This window comes from Oncorhynchus masou, chromosome 1 (assembly GCF_036934945.1).
Source record: "Oncorhynchus masou masou isolate Uvic2021 chromosome 1, UVic_Omas_1.1, whole genome shotgun sequence".
Taxonomy (NCBI): domain Eukaryota; kingdom Metazoa; phylum Chordata; class Actinopteri; order Salmoniformes; family Salmonidae; genus Oncorhynchus; species Oncorhynchus masou.
The window spans coordinates 80673345-80698485 of record NC_088212.1 but is presented as its reverse complement, the minus strand read 5'-3'; the positions used below and the strand labels follow the sequence as shown (position 1 = coordinate 80698485).

At 45.0% G+C, this 25141-nt stretch overlaps 1 protein-coding gene across 1 annotated transcript in view; it reads right to left on the bottom strand.

Annotated features, from left to right (window-relative positions):
- The window catches only part of LOC135551546 (protein unc-13 homolog C-like), a 284691-nt gene that overhangs the window by 157920 nt on the left and 101630 nt on the right, over nucleotides 1-25141 (bottom strand). Inside the window, exons 11-17 of the mRNA XM_064982756.1 lie at nucleotides 23576-23745; nucleotides 22511-22626; nucleotides 22227-22390; nucleotides 18862-19015; nucleotides 18642-18710; nucleotides 13316-13405; nucleotides 11175-11303 (exon numbers count right to left, since the gene is read on the bottom strand). Of these exons, the coding sequence (XP_064838828.1) occupies nucleotides 11175-11303; nucleotides 13316-13405; nucleotides 18642-18710; nucleotides 18862-19015; nucleotides 22227-22390; nucleotides 22511-22626; nucleotides 23576-23745 (892 nt within the window). The remainder of the gene's footprint in view (nucleotides 1-11174; nucleotides 11304-13315; nucleotides 13406-18641; nucleotides 18711-18861; nucleotides 19016-22226; nucleotides 22391-22510; nucleotides 22627-23575; nucleotides 23746-25141) is intronic.

The window sequence follows — 25141 nt, the reverse complement described above, 5'->3', positions numbered from 1 at the left end:
CATGTTCATATGTATCATCAAAAAAAGCAACTTTAAAGGCGTTTCAAGGTGGGATTTTACTGACAATACTAATAAGATGAGGCAGTCACCTATCATGCTAATTACAGGATGTCATTGGGTAACAACACATCTACAGTAGATTCTCAGAACGCACTCATTTTGGTTGAGTCCCTGACAGACTGGAAAAACCTATGGTATTCGTTGACATTAACTGAATATAGGGATGAAAGGATTATCAAACTCAACTACTTGATGGCTGCAGTGTGTGCTAGTTGACATTGCTCCCCTGGACAGTTGATCAATAAACTGACTTAGCTTAAAGGAGAGAAGGAATGAAAGCTAACAAGAAATGCAGCCTTCCAATATTTGAATTTCACTCCCCTGGTCTGAAGCTGACTGCTTTCCAAGGGGTCTTTGTGTGTCGTCCCTGCTGTGGTGTGTGTGTGTGCGTGTGTGTGCAAGGCTGCAGTAGTCTGTCTTACTGTAGAGATATGAATAATGAAACAGAACTCTATGCAAAATGAATGTGTGTGGTCCTGAAAGTGCATGGCTGTTTGTGTACTATATACCGTTGTGTGAAGGGCATTGATGAAGGTTGTGTATTACCAATGCATCTCCCTGCTCATCTATATTCATAATGTCAAACAACACATTGTTAGAGGTGGTAAAATAGCAGGTATATTGTACATCCATCATAAAGCTGAGGGTTAACCTACCGCCCTCTGAGAATATCTGCCTTTAGCCGTACAGGCTTTCCTTGGTCTGTGGGACAAACCAACCAGAGGCCAACATGTATACTCAATGCTGTAATCCATTCATTTAAGTTCACATGTAAATGAACAGGTCTCTCTGGTAGAATAGATTTCAACTCAATGAGGATAACCTCATTGGGTCCCTTGAAGCTCAATTGGTAGAGCATGGTGCTTGCAACACCAGGGTTGTGGGTTCAACTCCCATGGTGGGCTAATATAAAATATGATATGTGTGTTAAAGCTGAGGTCTGCCCTTACTGAGACCTGCCTTTCATCATACTGCCTTCTTTGGGTTGGGGTCAACCACCAACATGTTAATCTAAACTACTCTTAAAAGATCTGCCTTCTTTGGGTTGGGGTCAAACACCAACATGTTAATCTAAACTTCTCTTAAAAGATCTGCCTTTCATCATACTGCCTTCTTTGGGTTGGGGTCAAACACCAACATGTTAATCTAAACTTCTCTTAAAAGATCTGCCTTTCATCATACTGCCTTCTTTGGGTTGGGGTCAACCACCAACATGTTAATCTAAACTACTCTTAAAAGATCTGCCTTTCATCATACTGCCTTCTTTGGGTTGGGGTCAACCACCAACATGTTAATCTAAACTACTCTTAAAAGATCTGCCTTTCATCATACTGCCTTCTTTGGGTTGGGGTCAAACACCAACATGTTAATCTAAACTACTCTTAAAAGATCTGCCTTTCATCATACTGCCTTCTTTGGGTTGGGGTCATTTAATCTAAACTACTCTTAAAAGATCTGCCTTTCATCATACTGCCTTCTTTGGGATGGAGGATTAACCACCAGCAGAGGTCAACATGTATGGGTAGTGAATATAAACATGGTTTATTGTATACAGTGGGGCAAAAAAGTATTTAGTCAGCCAACAATTGTGCAAGTTCTCCGACTTAAAAAGATGAGATAGGCCTGTAATTTTCATCATAGGTACACTTCAAATATGACAGAAAAAAATCCAGAAAATCACATTGTAGGATTTTTAATGAATTTATTTGAAAATTATGGTGGAAAATAAGTATTTGGTCACCTACAAACAAGCAAGATTTCTGGCTCTCACAGACCTGTAACTTCTTCTTTAAGAGGCTCCTCTGTCCTCCACTCGTTACCTGTATTAATGGAACCTGTTTGAACTTGTTATCAGTATAAAATACACCTGTACACAACCTCAAACAGTCACACTCCAAACTCCACTATGGCCAAGACCAAAGAGCTGTCAAAGGACACCAGAAACAAAATTGTAGACCTGCACCAGGCTGGGAAGACTGAATCTGCAATAGGTAAGCAGCTTGGTTTGAAGAAATCAACTGTGGGAGCAATTATTAGGAAATGGAAGACATACAAGACCACTGATAATCTCCCTCGATATGGGGCTCCACGCAAGATCTCACCCCGTGGGGTCAAAATGATCACAAGAACGGTGAGCAAAAATCCCAGAACCACATGGGGGGACCTAGTGAATGACCTGCAGAGAGCTGGGACCAGAGTATCAAAGCCTACCATCAGTAACACACTACTCCACCAGGGACTCAAATCCTGCAGTGCCAGACGTGCCCCCCCCGCTTAAGCCAGTACATGTCCAGGACCGTCTAGTTTGCTAGAGAGCATTTGCATGATCCAGAAGAAGAATGGGAGAACGTCATATGGTCAGATGAAACCAAAATAGAACTTTTTGGTAAAAACTCAACTCGTCGTGTTTGGAGGACAAAGAATGCTGAGGTGCATCCAAAGAACACCATACCTACTGTGAAGCATGGGGGTGGAAACATCATGCTTTGGGGCTGTTTTTCTGCAAAGGGACCAGGACGACTGATCCGTGAAAAGGAAAGAAAGAATGAATGGGGTCCATGTATCGGGAGATTTTGAGTGAAAACCTCCTTCCATCAAAAAGGGCATTGAAGATTAAACGTGGCTGGGTCTTTCAGCATGACAATGATCCCAAACACACCGCCCGGGCAACGAAGGAGTGGCTTCATAAGAACCATTTCAAGGTCCTGGAGTGGCCTAGCCAGTCTCCAGATCTCAACCCCATAGAAAATCTTTGGAGGGAGTTGAAAGTCCGTGTTGCCCAGCAACAGCCCCAAACCATCACTGCTCTAGAGGAGATCTGCATGGAGGAATGGGCCAAAATACCAGCAACAGTGTGTGAAAACCTTGTGAAGACTTACAGAAAACATTTCACCTCCGTCATTGCCAACAAAGGGTATATAACAAAGTATTGAGATAAACTTTTGTTATTGACCAAATACTTACTTTCCACCATAATTTGCAAATTAATTAATTAAAAATCCTACAATGTGATTTTCTGGATTTTTTTTCTCATTTTGTCTGTCATAGTTGAAGTGTACCTATGATGAAAATTACAGGCCTCTCTCATCTTTTTATGTGGGAGAACTTGCACAATTGGTGGCTGACTAAATATTTTTTTGCCCCACTGCATATCGATTTTATGATTATTGTGTCTAGCACCAGCAGTACATCCTTGAAGAAAAGCTGAATTAACCAACTAAGTGATATTGGCAAGAGCAGTGTGTGGGTCTTTCTTTTCTTCAAGGACTTCATTGAATTATTCCCAAGCACCTACAACAAGCCGACTCAAAGTGCTTTTCCTATTTTCAATCAGGAAGCATTGGGTTTCGTGAATTGGCTCTGTAACCCCTCTCTTCAATGGAAAGACAGTGTAAAAATACTGAAAAGATACATACTGTCATTCTTTGGGCTGTGGGACTAGCACAGACCAAAATGTATTTTCCTAACAATTGTTATTTAATATATGACTTAAATTTAAGCATATCTATTAAAGTGGACAGGGGCAAGGACCAGTAGACCCTTGACAAAGCACTGAGTCTAAACAGTTTCTATTCGTGATACCTGGCTCTGTAAACTCAATCAATTAATTAACTATTTAGCTTGAAATCAATGTTTCTCTTCTCTGTGTGCTCTCTCTCCTTTGTGAAGGATTATGGGTCTACATACATTGTTTGAGATTGAAGCCCCTCTCAAACATCTGATCCCTCTCCTTTGACTAATTTGATATTTGGGGACATAGGGTAACTAAATCACCAGCACTATAGTAGCATGCTAATCATACACTCTATATTCACAAGAATCCCGTCCTCTAGGGCGAATCTCAAATCACATCCTTTCCCCCCTGTAGTGCAGAACTTTGACCAGAGCCGTATAGGGCTGCCTGCCACACTATGGTGCACTGCACAGGGCATATGAGGGTGTGATTTTGTTTCACCAGTGTGTAACCAACAGGGAATATCAGTACTGATTCCAGGAGAACTAGCAGTACTGTACCAACCATGATCAGTATTCCAAACTGGGAGGACCGTTTCACCAGTGTGTAACCAACAGGGAATATCAGTTTCACCAGTGTGTAACCAACAGGGAATATCAGTACTGATTCCAGGAGAACTAGCAGTACTGTACCAACCATGATCAGTATTCCAAACTGGGAGGACCGTTTCACCAGTGTGTAACCAACAGGGAATATCAGTACTGATTCCAGGAGAACTAGTACCAGTACTGTACCAACCATGATCAGTATTCCAAACTGGGAGGACCGTTTCACCAGTGTGTAACCAGTGTACTGTTCCAACCAGTACAGGGAATATCAGTACTGATTCCAGGAGAAGTAGCAGTACTGTACCAACCATGATCAGTATTCCAAACTGGGAGGACCGTTTCACCAGTGTGTAACCAACAGGGAATATCAGTACTGATTCCAGGAGAAGTAGCAGTACTGTACCAACCATGATCAGTATTCCAAACTGGGAGGACCGTTTCACCAGTGTGTAACCAACAGGGAATATCAGTACTGATTCCAGGAGAAGTAGCAGTACTGTACCAACCATGATCAGTATTCCAAACTGGGAGGACCGTTTCACCAGTGTGTAACCAACAGGGAATATCAGTACTGATTCCAGGAGAACTAGCAGTACTGTACCAACCATGATCAGTATTCCAAACTGGGATGACCGTTTCACCAGTGTGTAACCAACAGGGAATATCAGTACTGATTCCAGGAGAACTAGCAGTACTGTACCAACCATGATCAGTATTCCAAACTGGGAGGACCGTTTCACCAGTGTGTAACCAACAGGGAATATCAGTACTGATTCCAGGAGAACTAGCAGTACTGTACCAACCATGATCAGTATTCCAAACTGGGAGGACCGTTTCACCAGTGTGTAACCAACAGGGAATATCAGTACTGATTCCAGGAGAACTGTGTAACCAACAGCAGTACTGTACCAACCATGATCAGTATTCCAAACTGGGAGGACCGTTTCACCAGTGTGTAACCAACAGGGAATATCAGTACTGATTCCAGGAGAACTAGCAGTACTGTACCAACCATGATCAGTATTCCAAACTGGGATGACCGTTTCACCAGTGTGTAACCAACAGGGAATATCAGTACTGATTCCAGGAGAACTAGCAGTACTGTACCAACCATGATCAGTATTCCAAACTGGGAGGACCGTTTCACCAGCCACAAACCAGTCCAAATAGCAGATACTCATATAGTGCCATACTAAAAGAGGTACTGGTACTACAAGTAGAGCACTATATAAGGAATAGGGTGCCATTTGGGACACACATTAACTCTCTCAGACGCTGTATCACTCATCTGGATGGCAATCACAGGACAACAGTTTATTTACACATCTGGACAAACAGACAGCGAATCAACACAGTAGGAAACACCTAAAGGAGACAATAACAGACATGGGGACTGACATCCCTAATATAAGCAAAAATAACCAATTTGTTGACTGGCTCACCGGAGAAAGATTTATTTGGTTCAGATTTGACCCTTTTTTCCGATCTTGTCTCATTCCTGCAACTCCCCAATGGACTCGGGAGAGGCGAAGGTCGAGTCATACGTCCATCCAAACCCAAACCCATCCATCCCGCCAATCCACGATAGGTTGTGACACAGCCTCAGACCGCTGCACCATTCAGGAGGCCTGCTAAATGGGATTCTAACCAGGAACCCTCTGACTAGATCACTGATTATATTTAGTAGTAGCTACTATCTTGTCTCATCGCTACAACTCCCCTACGGGCTCGGGACAGACAAAGTCATGCGTCCTCTGATACACAATCCAACCAATCCGCACTGCTTCTTAAAACAGTGCGCATCCAACCCTCAAGCCAGCCGCACCAATGTGTCGGAGGAAACACCATGCACCTGGCAACCTTGGTTGCCCGGCCCGCCACAGGAGTCACTGGTGCGCGATGGGACAAGGATATCCCTACCGGACAAGCCCTCCCTAACCCTAACGCAGGCCAATTTTGCATCGTCCCACGGACCGGTTGCGACAGAGCCTGGGCACAAACCCAGGGTCTCTGGTGGCACAGCTGGCGCTGCAGTACAGCGCCCTTAACCACTGCGCCACCCGGGAAGCCCCTAACACTGATTATATTTAAGTGAAAATTACCTGTGTAAATTAAATTAAACTGGAGCCAAGAGGAATTTTAACCAGATTTGGCCTTAGTGCATCCGATCAGCGACACATGTGATAAGACTATCTGTGTGTGTGTGTGGTATGACTATACATGAGACTCAAGGTGTGTAGTAACAGACAGGCAGACAGAGAAACACATCCGTGCTAATGTGGTGTCCTCACAGTGCTGAACATACACTTCAGTTCAACAGTAAATAAACCCTAATAATACACACTACACAGCCTGGCCTGTACTGCTATCAATTGGCCATAATGTGTGTGTGTATATATATATGTATGTGTGTGTGTGTGAGTGAGTGTGTGTGTGAGAGAGAGAGATAGTGAGCAGAATAAATGCAGAAATGGATGCAGATCATTTTAGAGAGCTGTCTGTGTGTGTGTGTGTGTGTGTGTGTGTGTGTGTGTGTGTGTGTGTGTGTGTGTGTGTGTGTGTGTGTGTGTGTGTGTGTGTGTGTGTGTGTGTGTGTGTGTGTGTGTGTGTGTACATGCGTCCATGAGTGTGTGTGTGTGTGTGTGTGATTGATAGTCTGTGGGCCAAAATGGTGGACTAGGGCCATTCATATGTCTGACCTCTCCACCTATCAGCAGTGGAAGACAGGAATATACATTTGCCTACAGTGTATCTACAGAGACATGCAGTACTGGGCATCTCACCTCCTTCCTCCACAGTGACTGAATTCCAATGGAGAGAATTTGGACTTAAAATACTCTCTCTTTCTTGACCTGCTCTGCTTCCTTCCTTCACTGCTCTCTTTTTAAATCCCTCCATCTCTGCCAGGCGTTACGGGAATGTTTAAGCTCTCCCCCCTTCCTCTCCCCGATCCCTCCCTCCCTTCCCCACTCCCTCCTTCTTCTCCCCGATCCCTCCAAGCCTTCTCTCCCTCCCTTCCCCTCTCCCTCCTTCCTCTCCCCGATCCCTCCATGCCTTCTCTCCCTCCCTTCCCCTCTCCCTCCTTCCTCTCCCTGATCCCTCCATGCCTTCTCTCCCTCCCTTCCCCACTCCCTACTTCCTCTCCCCGATCCCTCCATGCCTTCTCTCCCTTCTCCTCTACCCGATCCCTCCATGCCTTCTCTCCCTCCCTTCCCCACTCCCTCCTTCCTCTCCCCGATCCCTCCATGCCTTCTCTCCCTCCCTTCCCCACTCCCTCCTTTCTCTCCCTGATCCCTCCATGCCTTCCCTCCCTCCCCCACTCCCTCCTTCCTCTCCCTGATCCCTCCAAGCCTTCTCTCCCTCCCTTCCCCTCTCCCTCCTTCCTCTCCCTGATCCCTCCATGCCTTCTCTCCCTCCCTTCCCCTCTCCCTCCTTCCTCTCCCTGATCCCTCCATGCCTTCTCTCCCTCCCTTCCCCACTCCCTCCTTCCTCTCGCCGATCCCTCCATGCCTTCTCTCCCTCCTCCTCTACCCGATCCCTCCATGCCTTCTCTCCCTCCCTTCCCCACTCCATCCTTCCTCTCCCTGATCCCTCCATGCCTTCTCTCCCTCCCTTCCCCTCTCCCTCATTCCTCTCCCTGATCCCTCCATGCCTTCTCTCCCTCCATTCCCCTCTCCCTCCTTCCTCTCCCTGATCCCTCCATGCCTTCTCTCCCTCCCTTCCCCACTCCCTCCTTCCTCTCCCCGATCCCTCCATGCCTTCTCTCCCTCCCTCCCTTCCCCACTCCCTCCTTCCTCACCCTGATCCCTCCATGCCTTCTCTCCCTCCATTCCCCACTCCCTCCTTCCTCTCCCCGATCCCTCCATGCCTTCTCTCCCTCCTTCCTCTCCCCGATCCCTCCATGCCTTCTCTCCCTCCCTTCCCCACTCCCTCCTTCCTCTCCCCGATCCCTCCATGCCTTCTCTCCCTCCCTTCCCCACTCCCCCTTCCTCTCCCTGATCCCTCCATGCCTTCTCTCCTTCCATTCCCCACTCCCTCCTTCCTCTCCCCGATCCCTCCATGCCTTCTCTCCCTCCTTCCTCCCCTCCCCCCTGATCCCTCCATGCCTTCTCTCCCTCCCTTCCCCTCTCCCTCCTTCCTCTCCCCGATCCCTCCATGCCTTCTCTCCCTCCCTCCCTTCCCCACTCCCTCCTTCCTCTCCCTGATCCCTCCATGCCTTCTCTCCCTCCCTCCCCCCTCTTCCCCTCTCCCCGACTCCCTCCTTCCTCTCCCTGATCCCTCCATGCCTTCTCTCCCTCCCTTCCCCACTCCCTCCTTCCTCTCCCTGATCCCTCCATGCCTTCTCTCCCTCCCTTCCCCACTCCCTCCTTCCTCTCCCTGATCCCTCCATGCCTTCTCTCCCCTTCCCCACTCCCTCCTTCCTCTCCCTGATCCCCCACTTCCCTCCTTCCTCTCCCCTGATCCCTCCATGCCTTCTCTCCCTCCTTCCCCACTCTCCCCTCTCCCTGATCCCTCCATGCCTTCTCTCCCTCCCCCCCTTCCCTCCATCCTTCCTCTCCCTCCCTCTCCCTCCTCCCTCCATGATCCTCCATGCTCCCTCCCTCCCTTCCCCACTCCCTCCTTCCTCTCCCTGATCCCTCCATGCCTTCTCTCCCTCCTTCCTCTCCCTGATCCCTCCATGCTTTCTCTCCCTCCCTTCCCCTCTCCCTCCTTCCTCTCCCTGATCCCGCCATGCCTTCTCACCCTCCCTTCCCCACTCCCTCCTTCCCTTTGTCTCTTTCTCCCACCTCCACTCCATCCCTCCCTCCCATGCAGAGTGCTTTGTAGCGTTACATAATCAGCCTCTGGTTGGACGGTGGTATTTCCAGTGAGAGAACGAGGGCAGCCAAGACAACACAATGGACGTCTTTTATGGGAAATATCCACAGTGGCACAAAGGCAGGCTGTAATATTATGATATAGTCATCCACCACCCTGAGGTTAGCTCCAGGAGAGAACATGTGTGTGTGTTGATGTTGTGGTGACTAGTGTGTTGATGAAGAGTGTGTCCTGTCTGCAAGTGTGTGCGTATATGTGTGTGTGTGTGTGCGTGTGTGTGTGTGTGTGTGTGTGTTGATAGAGTGTGTATGTGTGTGTGTGCGTGTGTGTGTGCCTGTGTGTGTGTGTTGATGGAGTAGGTGTCTGGTCTATAAGTGTGTGTGTGTGTGTGTGTGTGTGTTGATGGAGTGTGTATGTGTGTGTGTGCGTGTGTGTGTGTTTGTGTGTGTGTGTTGATAGAGTGTGTGTGTGCCTGTGTGTGTGTGTTGATGGAGTAGGTGTCTGGTCTATAAGTGTGTGTGTGTGTGTGTGTGTGTGTGTGTGTGTGTGTGTGTGTGTGTGTGTGTGTGTGTGTGTGTGTGTGTGTGTGTGTGTTGATGGAGTAGGTGTGTGTCTATAAGTGTGTGTGTGTGTGTGTGTGTGTGTGTGTGTGTGTGTGTGTGTGTGTTGATGGAGTGTGTGACTCGTTTGTGAGTGCGTTAGACTGAGTTGTAATTAGTGGCTGTATCTATCTCTCTGCTGGGTAATTGCTAAAAACTCCTCAGGCTGTTTCTACAAAGGAAGATTATTATTCAACTTCTACAGTTATAAACTCCTTGTTATAGACCAGCAGGACATTACCTCACTGTTGCAGAACTTGCCTTTTACAGAACAGATACATGACTGTTACAGACCTGAAGGACATTATCTCTCTGTTAGACAGAACACACTAACTCCTGTAGTGCACCTTAGGACTGACAGAGGGCCGATATAGAAATGATATAAAATGAATATAGGACTGAGTGTACAAAACATTAGGAATACCTGTTCCTTCGATGACATAGACTGACCAGATGAATCCAGGTGAAAGCTTATTGATGTCACCTGTTAAATCCACTCTGATCAGTGTAGATGAAGGGGATGAGACAGGTTAAAGAAGGATTTTTTAAGCCTTTAGACAATTGAGACATGGATTGTGTCTGTGTTCCATTCAGAGGGTGAATGGGCAAGACAAAAGATTTAAATGCCTTTGAACCAGGCTGCATCACATCCGGGCGTGATTGTGTGTCCCATAGGGCAGCACACAATTGGCCCAGCGTCGTCCGGGTTTGGCCGGAGTAGGCCATCATTGTAAATACAATAAATTAAAAATACATTGAATGGTAGTAGGTGCCAGGCGCAGAGGTTTGTGTCAAGAACTGCAATGCTGCTGGGTTTTTCATGCTCAACAGTTTCCCGTGTGTATCAAGAATGGTCCACCACCCATCCAGCCGACTTGACACAACTGTGGGAAGCATTGGATTCAACATAGGCCAGCACCACAGTGGAACACTTTCGACACCTCCATGCCCCAAAGAATTGAGGCTGTTCTGAGGGCAAAAGGGGCTGGTGCAACTCAAAACGAAGAAGGTGCTCCTAATGCTTTGTACACTCAGCATATATAGTACAGTTATAGGATTTTACATAGTACTGATATATGATTTAACATAGGAGTGATATAGGATCTGATATAGGATTTAATATAGGGTGATAAAGGGTTTAATATAGGGGTGATATAGGAGTGATATAGGATATAATATAGGAGTGATATAGGATTTAATATAGGACTGATATAGGATTTAATATAGGGGTGATAAAGGGTTTAATATAGGGGTGATAAAGGGTTTAATATAGGGGTGATATAGGAGTGATATAGGATATAATATAGGAGTGATATAGGATTTAATGTTGGAGGGCTAAAGTGTTTAATATAGGGGTGATATATGGGTGATATAGGATATAATATAGGATTGATATAGGATTAAATATAGGAGTGATAAAGAGTTTAATATAGGGTGATATAGGGTTTAATATAGGAGTGATACAGGATTTAATATAAGACTGATATAGTATTTAATATAGGCGTGATGTAGGGTTTAATGTAGGACTGATATAGAGTTTAATATAGGGTGATATAGGGTTTAATATAGGGTGATATAGGGATTAATATAGGGTGATATAGGGATTAATATAGGGTGATATAGTGTCTGTTTTACCTGGTCTAGTAGCTGGTTGTAGAGTTCATGACAGTTATCAAAGATGTATTTGTATGTTGAGTCCAGACAGGCTCTGACACAGTCCTTCACCACCATACTGGCTCTGGGAGGACTCTGTAGCTCCTGTACCTGTAATACAGATAGGAACAAAGTCAAAACACACACACACACACACACATTTTAAAGTTTAATAAGGAATAAATCTTTTAAAAATTGAAATAGACCTCTCTATCCGTGATACTTTGAAAACTACTGTATACTGTCTGTGTTTTCAGAAGAACTCGTGTGTGTGTGTGTGTGTGTGTGTGTGTGTGTGTGTGTGTGTGTGTGTGTGTGTGTGTGAGAGAGAGAGCACTGGGCTGTTTTTAAACCTAGATAAATCTGTGTGCAGTTTGGTAACTGGGGGAGAGGATTACAAGGCGATGATTGCACTGGGAGAGAGGGTGGTTAAAACGCTTCACACGCACATGCACGCACGCACACACACACACACACACACACGCACACGCATGCACACGTCACTTAGACAATCAACAGAGTGTGTAACATCGTTTCAGCTTGCCTTCCAAAAGCTTCCCACAATAAGTTAGGTGAACTTTGCCCCATTCCTCCTGACAGAGCTCGTGTAATTGAGTCCGGTTTGTAGGCCTCCTCGCTCGCACACGCTTTTTCAGGTCTGCCCACAAATTTTCTATGGGATCGAGGAAGTATGCTTGGCATCGTGGAAGTATGCTTGGGGTCATTGTCCATTTGGAAGACCCATTTGCGACCAAGCTTTAACTTCCTGACTGATGTATTGAGATGTTGCTTCAATATATCCACATAATTTTCCTCCCTCATGATGCCATCTATTTTGTGAAGTGCACCAGTCCCTCCTGCAGCAAAGCAACCCCACAACATGATGCTGCCATCCCCGTGCTTCACGGTTGGGATGGTGTTCTTCAGCTTGCAAGCATCCCCCTTTTTCCTCCAAACATAACGATGGTCATTATGGCCAAACGGTTCAATTTTTGTTTCATCAGACCAGAGGACATTTCTCCAAAAGGTACTATCTTTGTCCCCATGTGCAGTTGCAAACCGTAGTCTGGCTTTTTTATGGCGGTTTTTCGAACAGTGGCTTCTTCCTAGCTGAGCGGCCTTTCAGGTTATGTCGATATAGGACTCATTTTACTGTGGATATAGATACTTTTGTACCTGTTTACTCCAGCATCTTCACAAGGTCCTTTGCTGTTGTTCTGGGATTGATTTGCATATCTCGCACCAAAGTACGTTCATCTCTAAGAAACAGAATGTGTCTCCTTCCTGAGTGGTATGATGGCTGCGTGGTCCCATGGTGTTTATACTTGCATACTATTGTTTGTACAGATGAACGTGGTACCTTCAGGCGTTTGGAAATTGCTCCCAAGGATGAACCAGACTTATGGAGGTCTACACATTATTTTCTGAGGTCTTGGCTGATTTCTTTAGATTTTCCCATGATGTCAAGCAAAGAGGCACTGAGTTTGAAGGTAGACCTTGAAATACATCCACAGGTACACCTCAAATTGACTCAAATGATGTCAATTAGCCTATCAGAAGCTTCTAATGCCATGACATAATTTTCTGTAATTTTCCAAGCTGTTTAAAGGCACAGTCAACTTAGTGTCTGTAAACTGTTGACCCACTGGAATTGTGATACAGTGAATTATAAGTGAAATAATCTGTCTGTAAACAATTGTTGTGAAAATTACTTGTGCCATGCATAAAGTAGATGTCCTAACCGACTTGCCAAAACTATGGTTTGTTTACAAGAAATTTGTGGAATGGTTAAAAAACGAGTTTTCACGACTCCAACCTAAGTATATGTAAACTTCCGACTTCAACTGTATGTATATATATATATATATATATATATATATATATTGACTATCACCGTAAAGGCAAGCAGTAAATGTACCAATATGCTAATTCATTGATAGGTATGCTTCTACTACAATAAACTGGGAGTGTCTCTCTCTCTCTCTCTCACACACACACACACACACACACACACACACACACACACACACACACACACACACACACACACACACACACACACACACACACACACACACACACACACACACACACACACACACACACAGAGAGTGTATACATACCTTCATCCTGAAGAAGGTGATGCTGGTGAGAAGGTCCACAGTAGACTTCAGGTCCTGGAGACGCTCTGGGTTGCCAGCTGGGAAATTATCCTGCAGGAGAAAATAATGAGGAGAATGGTTCTCTCTCTACCGCTCCCTTCTCATTCTCCATCTCTCTACAGTTAAGGCTCTATTCAATCTGTATCACTGGAGTTAAGTGTTACAGCAGGATTGAAATTGGAAGGCAATGCTCTCGAGTTAACAGAGACTGTATTCATGGTAAACGCTGCATATGTCGGCTCAATGGGGAATTACCTTTACATTTCTATCACGCATCCTGGAACGCTTCGTCCATACAGACTGAATAGAGCTCTTCATTTGTAATGCGCTTTTCATCTAAAAACAATCCCAAAGTGCTACAGTGTGTGTATTAGGATAATGAAACGAGGGCCATAGACAACAAGAAATAGCTATAAAAATCAGTTATGAACTAACTAACTAACTAACACTACCCAACAGATTCACAAAGGGAAGCAGCAGCCAGTGGCAGTCTATTCCCCTCCTGGAAACATGCAGCATTATAGCTAGGTAGTGTACGGCCCTCAAGGTGGGATCAGGTGCTGAAGGCCACTCGTCTCACAACGCTGTATCCCACGCAGGCTCATAATTCATTCACACATTGATATTGATGATGGGACACATCTAGCCATCATCACTAAACGAGTTTGATGTCTGGTCTTTTAGTGTTAAAGCCCCATGGCCCTGTGTGATGGAAACCTCCCATTCATGCTCAGAGCAGCGTGACAGGAGAGCTTTCAACACACGTGCACCCTGATAGGCTGAGAAAAGGTGCTTGGTGAACTATACATTACTGCCCCCCACTCTCCCTTCTCTTTACCACAGACTGGCACACACACACACACATACACCTCCCAAACCTAATGAACTCTAACCCTAACCATTAGACCAATAACTAAGATTGTTACTCAGTGTTTGACAGAGTCTAAAACGGGCCTGATAACTGTGTGCTCTGATCTGATGAGGAAATGTTCTGATTTTTGTCTGCTCGGGGCTCAATAGGTTTTGCTGTACTGCCAGTGAGGGTTTAGAGTAGGCTGGTGAGGAAATGTCAGTGGATTCTTTACTGAGTCCGTTACATAAAGTCAACATGAACTCTAAATGAACAAAAGCCGCGCATCCCAAAAAGCACCCTATTCCCTATGTAGTGCACTACTTTTGACCAGGACCCACAAGGCTCTCATCAAAAGTAGTGCACTACATAGGGAATATGGTGCAATTTGGGATGCACCCAAACTCTCTGCCAATCACAAAAGTAACGCAGAATGATCATGGACTCAAAGTCCATGTATGAAAGCATCAATTCCGCTCGCTGATCACCGACAAAACTCATTCACTAAACCATCATTCAACTGTGTATTGTGTTTGTAGCTTTATTGTCCTTACTAAGAACAACATCTTACATATCCACCCTAAAATAATATAAAATATCCATTCTCTAAAAAACCATCCCATATACAGTACCTCAATGTCTACCCTAAACAGACATCTTATACACCTCAACGTCTACCCTGAAACAACATCCTACCTAAACAGACATCTTATATACCTCAACGTCTACCCTGAAACAACATCCTACCTAAACAGATATCCTATATCCCTCAGTATCTACCATAAACCATCACCATAGAAACCTAAACAGATATCCTATAAACCATCATCACCATAGAAACCTAAACAGACATCCTATATCCCTCAGTATCTAAACCATAAACCATCACAATAGAAACCTAAACAGATATCCTATATCCCTCAGTATCTACCATAAACCATCACCATAGAAACCTAAACAGATATCCTATATCCCTCAGTATCTACCATAAACCATCACCATAGAAACCTAAACAGACATCCTATATCCCTCAGTATCTACCATAAACCATCACCATAGAAACCTAAACAGACATCCTATATCCCTCAGTATCTACCATAAACCATCACCATAGAAACCTAAACAGATATCCTATATCCCTCAGTATCTACCATAAACCATCACCATAGAAACCTAAACAGACATCCTATATCCCTCAGTATCTACCATAAACCATCACCATAGAAACCTAAACAGATATCCTATATCCCTCAGTATCTACCATAAACCATCACCATAGAAACCTAAACAGACATCCTATATCCCTCAGTATCTACCATAAACCATCACCATAGAAACCTAAACAGACATCCTATATCCCTCAGTATCTACCATAAACCATCACCATAGAAACCTAAACAGACATCCTATATCCCTCAGTATCTACCATAAACCATCACCATAGAAACCTAAACAGACATCCTATATCCCTCAGTATCTACCATAAATCCATCATATCCATAGAAACCTAAACAGATATCCTATATCCCTCAGTATCTACCATAAACCATCACCATAGAAACCTAAACAGACATCCTATATCCCTCAGTATCTACCATAAACCATCACCATAGAAACCTAAACAGACATCCTATATCCCTCAGTATCTACCATAAACCATCACCATAGAAACCTAAACAGACATCCTATATCCCTCAGTATCTACCATAAACCATCACCATAGAAACCTAAACAGACATCCTATATCCCTCAGTATCTACCATAAACCATCACCATAGAAACCTAAACAGACATCCTATATCCCTCAGTATCTACCATAAACCATCACCATAGAAACCTAAACAGACATCCTATATCCCTCAGTATCTACCATAAACCATCACCATAGAAACCTAAACAGACATCCTATATCCCTCAGTATCTACCATAAACCATCACCATAGAAACCTAAACAGATATCCTATATCCCTCAGTATCTACCATAAACCATCACCATAGAAACCTAAACAGACATCCTATATCCCTCAGTATCTACCATAAACCATCACCATAGAAAGCTAAATTAACATTCCAGATCCCTCAGCCTCTACCATGTGTCATGGTGGTATGAAGAGATTCGGGAGACAGACGCAGGAATCTGTAATATTTTATTTTTTATATCACCCAAATTACGGCGTGCCATGTAAAGGCACCGGGGCGAAGACCAAATAAAAATCCTATATCCCTCAGTTCACCCTAAATATACATATGCCTGAAATTCTACCCTAAATCAACATCCTATATCCCTCAATGTCCACTTCAACATGTAGGCTAAATAGACATCCTAGAAGTAGTGAATGGTAATGTATCACCATTACAGGTATTTCCAGCCATTCCAATGAGCCCCTCCTCCGACTTAAAGTGTCCACTGTCTGAAACAACACTGTATCCCTGAGCACCTGCTGTGAATCACTGACAGCAGAGCCGACAGCAGAGCCGACAGGGGACACCACAGAGGGACAAATCAGCTGTTAAACTGTGTCGCTGCATATTCTGACTCCCCTGACGAATACGTTTAAAAAGAGTGGGGGATACTCTCCCTCGGTTGGGGGATACTCTCCCTCGGTTTTAGAGAAAAGCAAACTCAATCTGCTTCAGAATATCATTACGGAGAAATCCATACGCCGAGCGAGCGGAGAGACTGACTGGCCTGATCTGAATCTCATTACTGTACGACGACAAGAGGTGTGTGTGTGTGTGTGTGTGTGTGTGTGTGTGTGTGTGTGTGTGTGTGTGTGTGTGTGTGTGTGTGTGTGTGTGTGTGTGTGTGTGTGTGTGTCTGTGAATTGATGTGTGAGCGGCAGCAGTCAGAAACAATGTGACATTTCCTGACTGCTTTCAATCAGTGTGAATAACACGACACCAGCAATCTGAAAAGACAAGCACAGTGAAAAACCTGCCCCGCTCTCTGTCTTCACCTATATTATCACACAGTGAAAACCTGCCCCGCTCTCTGTCTTTGCCTCTATAATCACACAGTGAAAACCTGCCCCGCTCTCTGTCTTTACCTCTATAATCACACAGTGAAAACCTGCCCCGCTCTCTGTCTTTGCCTCTATAATCACACAGTGAAAACCTGCCCCGCTCTCTGTCTTTGCCTCTATAATCACACATTGAAAACCTGACCCGCTCTCTGTCTTTACCTCTATAATCACACATTGAAAACCTGAACCGCTCTCTGTCTTTACCTCTATAATCACACAGTGAAAACCTGCACCGCTCTCTGTCTTTGCCTCTATAATCACACAGTGAAAACCTGCGCCGCTCTCTGTCTTGACCTCTATTATCACACAGTGAAAAACCTGCCCCGCTCTCTCTCTTTACCTCTATTATCACACAGTGAAAAACCTGCCCCGCTCTCTGTCTTTACCTCTATTATCACACAGTGAAAACCTGCCCCGCTCTCTGTCTTTACCTCTATTATCAGACAGTGAAAAACCTGCCCCGCTCTCTGTCTTTACCTCTATTATCACACAGTGAAAACCTGCCCCGCTCTCTGTCTTTACCTCTATTATCAGACAGTGAAAAACCTGCCCCGCTCTCTGTCTTTACCTCTATTATCACACAGTGAAAACCTGCCCCGCTCTCTGTCTTTGCCTCTATAATCACACATTTAAAACCTGCCCCGCACTCTCTGTCTTTATCTCTATAATCACACAGTGAAAACCTGCCCCGCTCTCTGTCTTTACCACTATAATCACACATTGAAAACCTGCCCCGCACTCTCTGTCTTTATCTCTATAATCACACAATGAAAACCTGCCCCGCTCTCTGTCTTTACCTCTATAATCACACAGTGAAAACCTGCCCCGCTCTCTGTCTTTACCTCTATAATCACTCAGTGAAAAACCTGCCCCGCTCTCTGTCTTTGCCTCTATAATCACACATTGCAGTAGAAATTGAATGGGAGACACACACACACAGAGAAACTCACAGAAACACACAGAAACAGCAAGGACAAAACATTCACCACATAGGAAGCAATGTTTTTTATGTCACATCATTTCACCAGCAACAATTCAACCACTGACAGTACTGTGTACAAGTCTAGTGGACAGGACTAGTGGACAGGACTAGTGAACAAGTCTAGTGGACAGGACTAGTGAACAGGATTAGTGGACAGGACTAGTGAACAGGACTAGTGAAGAAGACTACAGGAGATAGAAATCATTACAACCGTTCATCTCTAGGTACAACCCCTGGACAGATAATCCTATTATACACAGACACCCACTGTTTTACAAAACACACGCCACACACACACACACACACACACACACACACACACACACACACACACACACACACACACACACACACACACACACACACACACACACACGACACACACACACACACACACACACACACACACACACACACAGAGAGAGTACAAACCCGATACTTGGATAGATCAATCCTCAGAGAGTTGTGCAGCTGATCTAGAAGTTTGACAAATTTTTCTCTCTGTGAGAAAGACAGATATATAGATTTCTCAGTTAGTAAAGCAATCACACTGTGAGTGTGTGTAGCTGAGTGTGTGTGTGTGTGTGTAGGTGAGTGTGTGTGTGTGTGTGTGTGTGTAGGTGAGTGTGTGTGTGTGTGCGTGCGTTCTCACCCCAAAGTTGGATGCAGCGAAACGGTCGGAGGCAGAGATGTTGGTTGAGACGGTGGTGGTGTGGGCAAAGTAGGCGTTGATGTTGGCTAGCAGGTTACTCATCACCGCTGGGACCCCCGGACACATGTACTTAGAGGACAGACAGGAGAAATGCCTGGGGGAGAGAGGTGAGGGGAGGGAGGACGGGACAGAGAGTGGAAGGGAGGCAGAAAGAGAGGAAGGGAAAGAGAGGGGGAGAGAGGTGAGGGGAGGGAGGTCGGGACAGAGAGTGGAAGGGAGGCAGAGAGAGAGGAAGGGAAAGAGAGGGGGAGAGAGGTGAGGGGAGGGAGGATGGGACAGAGAGTGGAAGGGAGGCAGAGAGAGAGGAAGGGAAAGAGAGGGGGAGAGAGGGAGGGAAGAAGAGAGAGGGGGGGCGTGGGGAGAAAGGGAGAGAGAGAGAAGGATATTAAAATGCCAAAACACTAACTATTTGAAGTTTGATTTAAGTAGTAACTTTCCTTTGATCATGAAAAGGAGGCAATTATTCAACTAGTAGAGGAATGATATTGAGGGAGATTAAATCAAAGAGTCAGACAGGCAGAGAGAGAGAGAGAGAGAGAGAGAGAGAGGCAGACAGACAGACAGAGAGACAGACAGAGAGACAGACAGAGAGACATACAGACAGACAGACAGACAGACAGACAGACAGACAGACGGACGGACGGACGGACGGACAGACAGACAGACGGACGGACGGACGGACGGACGGACGGACGGACGGACGGACGGACGGACAGACGGACGGACGGACGGACGGACAGACGGACAGATGGACAGACGGACGGAGAGAGAGAGAGGGAGAGAGAGAATACAGAGGCAGACTGTGCTCATTCACATTCTGCAAGTTGTAATGTCATGTGATTCCCAGCAGAGTGGAGCCAGCTAGAAGGTCAATAACAGGAAGATTAGAAAACTCTGAATGGAATTGTAATGTTCCTTTAAAACCAATACACACAAACAAACATGCCGCCCCTCACTCCATTGATCTTAGGAGCTGCTCCAAATTACCAGCAACAAGAGACAGGTTGAGCCCCCCCCCCCCCGCACACACACACACGCATGCACGCATGCACACAAAGTTTTGATGGCCAAGGTGTCACCGCTCTGTGTCTCAAACAAATGGGCTGCTATTCACTGTAACACTCCAATACCATGTTCACTGTAACACTCCAATACCATGTTCACTGCAACACTCCAATACCATGTTCACTGTAACACTCCAATAACATGTTCACTGTAACACTCCAATAACATGTTCACCGTAACACTCCAATACCATGTTCACTGCAACACTCCAATACCAATATACACAGAGAGAGACATACACACTCTGAACACATCATGTCCATTGCTATAGGCTGATGAAACTTCAAAAACATCTGATTCAGCAAATCACACACTTCTAGGAAACGTCAATTCTACACAACAAATTTCTGATTTGTTGAAACTTGTAAAACACCTGATTCAGCTAATCAACGTCCTCAGGAGCGACTGATTAGTAGAATTAGTTGTTGTAGGGTTTAAGCAAAATCCTCCAGAAGGGTATAGCTTCCCAAAAGAAGGGATGGCCACCGCTGGGCTATGTGGTTTAGATGGTCCATCCATTATAGGTCTATTTGGATCAGGTCTGTCTGCTGAGCTGATGTAGAAGGCCTTCAGGGTCGACTCTCCTCTATCCCCTCTCTCACTCAATTAAATTACATTCAATTCAAATCAAAGGGCTTTATTGGAATGGGAAACAGGTGAAATAGATAATCAACAATAGTTAAATAAAGATCTGTGTAATCTGAGGGAAATATGTGTCTCTAATATGGTCATACGTTGGGCAGGAGGTTAGGAAGTGCAGCTCAGTTTCCACCTCATTTTGTGGGCAGTGAGCACATAGCATGTCTTCTTTTGAGAGCCATGTCTGCCTACGGCGGCCTTTCTCAATAGCAAGGCTATGTTCACTGAGTAAGTACATAGTCAAAGCTTTCCTTAATTTTGGGTCAGTCAGTCACAGTCAGGTATTCTGCCGCTGTGTACTCTCTGTTTAGGGCCAAATAGCATTCTAGTTTGCTCTGTTTCTTTGTTAATTCTTTCCAATGTGTCAAGTAATTATATTTTGCTTCCCCGTGATTTGGTTGGGACGAACTGTGTTGCTGTCCTGGGGCTATGTGGGGTCTGTTTGCGAACAAAGTCCCAGGACCAGCTTGCTTAGGGGACTCTTCTCTAGGTTCATATCTCTCTCTCTCTCTCTCTCTCTCCCTCTCTCCCTCTCTCCCTCCCTCCCTCTCTCCCTCTCTCCCTCTCTCCCTCCCTCCCTCCCTCCCTCCCTGAGCTGAATCCTTTAAACTAAAACTAAGTAGGTCATGGGAATAGTGAGAGAGGAGGAGAAGGCTGCCTCTTAACAGGTATCTATTCTGCTCTATAGTCAGGCATTGACTGTTAGGGGGTGTCCCAAATGGCACCCTATTCTCTTTATAGTGCACTACTTTTGACCAGGGCCCATGGGGCTATTAGGGAATAGGGTGGTGTTTGGGATACGGCCTTTATATGAGATAGTTTAATACTGATACAAGGAAAGGTTAACTTGAGGTGCATTTCAAAGGTTTTCAAAAATGAGCAGCCCATTTATCTGGAAGGACAGCCATATCAATTATTTATTAAATAGCCTTTCAAAACACAGCGAGAGAGACAAAAAAAGATGGAGCGGGAGGGAGAGGGGGAGAGACACACATACACACACAGATGCTCACATGGGGGAGCATAATTAATTACTGTGCTCTCAGCCTCCAGATTACCCAGAAGCAATTGCGGGAGGCGAGCGTGGAGAGAGAACACTGAGAACCATGATGACTTCCTGTGAATTCCCATGGTGGCTTTAGAGCGGACAGCGCACACACACACACACACACACACACACACACACACACACACACACACACACACACACACACACACACACACACACACACACACACACACACAGAGACAGGCAGCCAGGCGCTTCCTTCTCTCTCACACACACACACACACACACACACACACACACACACACACACACACACACACACACACACACACACACACACACACACACACACACACACACACACACACACACACACACACACACACACACACACACACACACAGAGGCAGGCAGCCAGGCGCTTCCTTCTCTCTCACACATGCACACTCTGAACCATAGAAATTGAATCCATGGATTCTATAGTTGTAACACTGAGGACACAGAGGCATGCTTTCCTGTATTACATCAGCACAGCAGTAAGCCTTCAGAGAACCAAGAGGAGAGAAAAGAGGGAGAAAGAGAGTGTCCTTACGTCATGGCCTGGTAGATGGACTCTACTCCGTATCTCATGGCGAACTCGTCCACTATCTCCTGGGACACGTCGTCATAGTAGACCTTCCACGCCTCCTCTCCTTTCACCTCTGGGATCTTCACCGCTCCACTGTTCTTTACCTCCGTCAGGTGGTGGAACAGGTTCTAAAGGAAGAGAGAAAGACAGGATGAAGAGAATAACATGAGAGAAGATGAGTAGAGGGAGACAGTTCCTGGAACAGTTTCCATAGAGTGGACAAATCCTTCAGACCAGTTGGTGAGTACCTCATGTAAACAGGTGTACTGGCCGTGGGGCGGAGCTACTTTCTCCTCTCCCTCCATCTCCACGTTGAGCTTCAATCTGATGGCTCCCGACACCATCGACTTATCAGTTCTCTTATCTAGAACACAGAACCAGATGCATCAGTTCTCTTATCTAGAACACGGAACCAGATGCATCAGTTCTCTTATCTAGAACACGGAACCATACTTATCAGTTCTCTTATCTAGAACACGGAACCATACTTATCAGTTCTCTTATCTAGAACACATAACCAGAATGATCAGTTCTCTTATCTAGAACACAGAACCAGAATTATCAGTTATCTTATCTAGAACACAGAACCAGACTTATCAGTTCTCTTATCTAGAACACGGAACCAGACTTATCAGTGCTCTTATCTAGAACACAGAACCAGACTTATCAATTATCTTATCTAGAACACAGAACCAGACTTATCAGTTCTCTTATCTAGAACACAGAACCAAACATATCAGTTCTCTTATCTAGAACACAGAACCAGACATATCAGTTCTCTTATCTAGAACACAGAACCATACATATCAGTTCTCTTATCTAGAACACAGAACCATACATACCAGTTCTCTTATCTAGAACACAAAACCAGATGCACCAGTCCTCTTATCTAGAAAATGGTACCGGTCTTATCTAGAACATAAAACCAAACTTAACTAGAATATAGAAACAGTCTAATCTAGAACATGGAAGCAGTTGAATCTGGAACATATAATCAATATGATCTAGAACATAGAAACATTATTATCTAGAACATATAACCAGTCTAATCTACAACATATAACCAGTTTTATAGAAAACATAAACCAGTCTAATCTAGAACATAGAACCAGTCTTATCTAGAGCATGGAAGCAGTATGATCTGGAATGTAGAACCAGTATTCCCTCGAACATTGAAGCAGTCTGATTGTGAATATATAATCATTATTATCTAGAACATAGAAATATGATTCTCTAGAACATAGAACCAGTCTTATCTAGAACATAGAACCTGTCTTATCTGGAACATGGAAGCAGAATGATCTGGAACATACCCAGGTTGTACCACACATCCATCTCCCCGCTGAGCATGCGGACCTCGATGATGGTCTGGCCCAGGAAGTCGTCCGACTCTCGTTTGAAGTGTTGTTTCATGCGAGACTTGATGTCATCATCCTCATCCCACACACGCACCTTGATCCGGTCTGTAGCGTTGTGACACTCACTGGACAGCAAAGCACCATGTGTAGAAAAATAGCACCAGTAAAGTGAGTTAGTTTAGGGCGATATTAAAAAAAGACACAAGTCGCTATTATAATAAAAATACAATGACTATCAGAACACTTTGCTATTCTCATTCATTGCAGCTGCAGTGCTGGTTGTAGTGTGAGTGGGTGTAGGGAGAACACACATATTATGGCTTATAAAAGCATTGACAGTGCTGAATAACAACTTAAACACACTGTATTTGTTGAGTTTCTCTTTAGTCATATTCATTTGAATTCTCACAGTATCAACGTTACTGTGCGTTCAAGTTTTTTTTTACAGTCTATGGCTCGAGGAAACTGTGCAGACACAGTGATCTGAACTATCTTATTGGCCAGCGGTAGGCCTGTAGGTGCACTTGATTTCCTCTCTGGACCTGCCGGGTAAGCAGAGTTCTACCGTCAGACACATGAAGAGGTTCAAAAAGGGGACACTTTCCCTTCACATCATTAGGGCTGCTGAATCAAGTGCATCTGACGCCGACAACGCAAAAGGAATTAAGAAATGTGGAACGTTAAGGCTTTATTTTTTATTTTTTTACAGAAATGTTTGGTGATTGACTAGGAATGCCTTGGAGATCGACCAGTCAATTGTGATTGACCATTTGGTAACCAATGGTTTAGGGTGTCAAAACCTCATGCCTCTATCATAATTTGTTCAAAAGTTATTGCCATTTTTACCCTTGTAGGATTGCCCAAATTAAGGTGACTAAATCAAAGAAAAAAAGCTGTAAAAAAATCTAGAATAAAGCCCTTGAAGGTGAAAAGCTGTGTGGCCCTCTTCCCTCCTCCCATCCTCTCTAGAGCCGCTCAGCTGTTTTATCTACTGGCAGCAGCTCTGACCTAACCTGATATGACCTCACATTATCCTGGAGCACAAACAGACCTGGAGACTCAGTGTAGTCACGTCACAGTCATATGTCATGGCTAGGGTTGGCATAGTGTGGGTGGCTGTTAGGTTAGGGTTGTCATTGGGGCTTCAAAGGCTTGGGAGTGGTCTGGAGTTGTCCTCTCTGCTAGATGTATGTGGGAAATGAAAGACCTGGAAGGAGGAGAGAGGAGACTGAAAGAGAGTAGAGGAAGAGAGAGGAGAGGGAGGGAAGAGTAAAGTAAAGTAGAGAAGAATAGAGGAGAGAAAAGGGAGATGAGAGGAGAGGAGAGGAGAGGAGAGGAGAGGAGAGGAGAGGAGAGAGGAGAGGAGGAGAGGAGAGGAGAGGAGAGGAGAGGAGAGGAGAGGAGAGGAGAGGAGAGGAGAGGAGAGGAGAGGGAGATGAGAGGGAGATGAGAGGGGGAGGGGCCAGGAGAGAAGAGGAGAGGAGAGGGGGAGGGGCCAGGAGAGAAGAGGAGAGGAGAGGA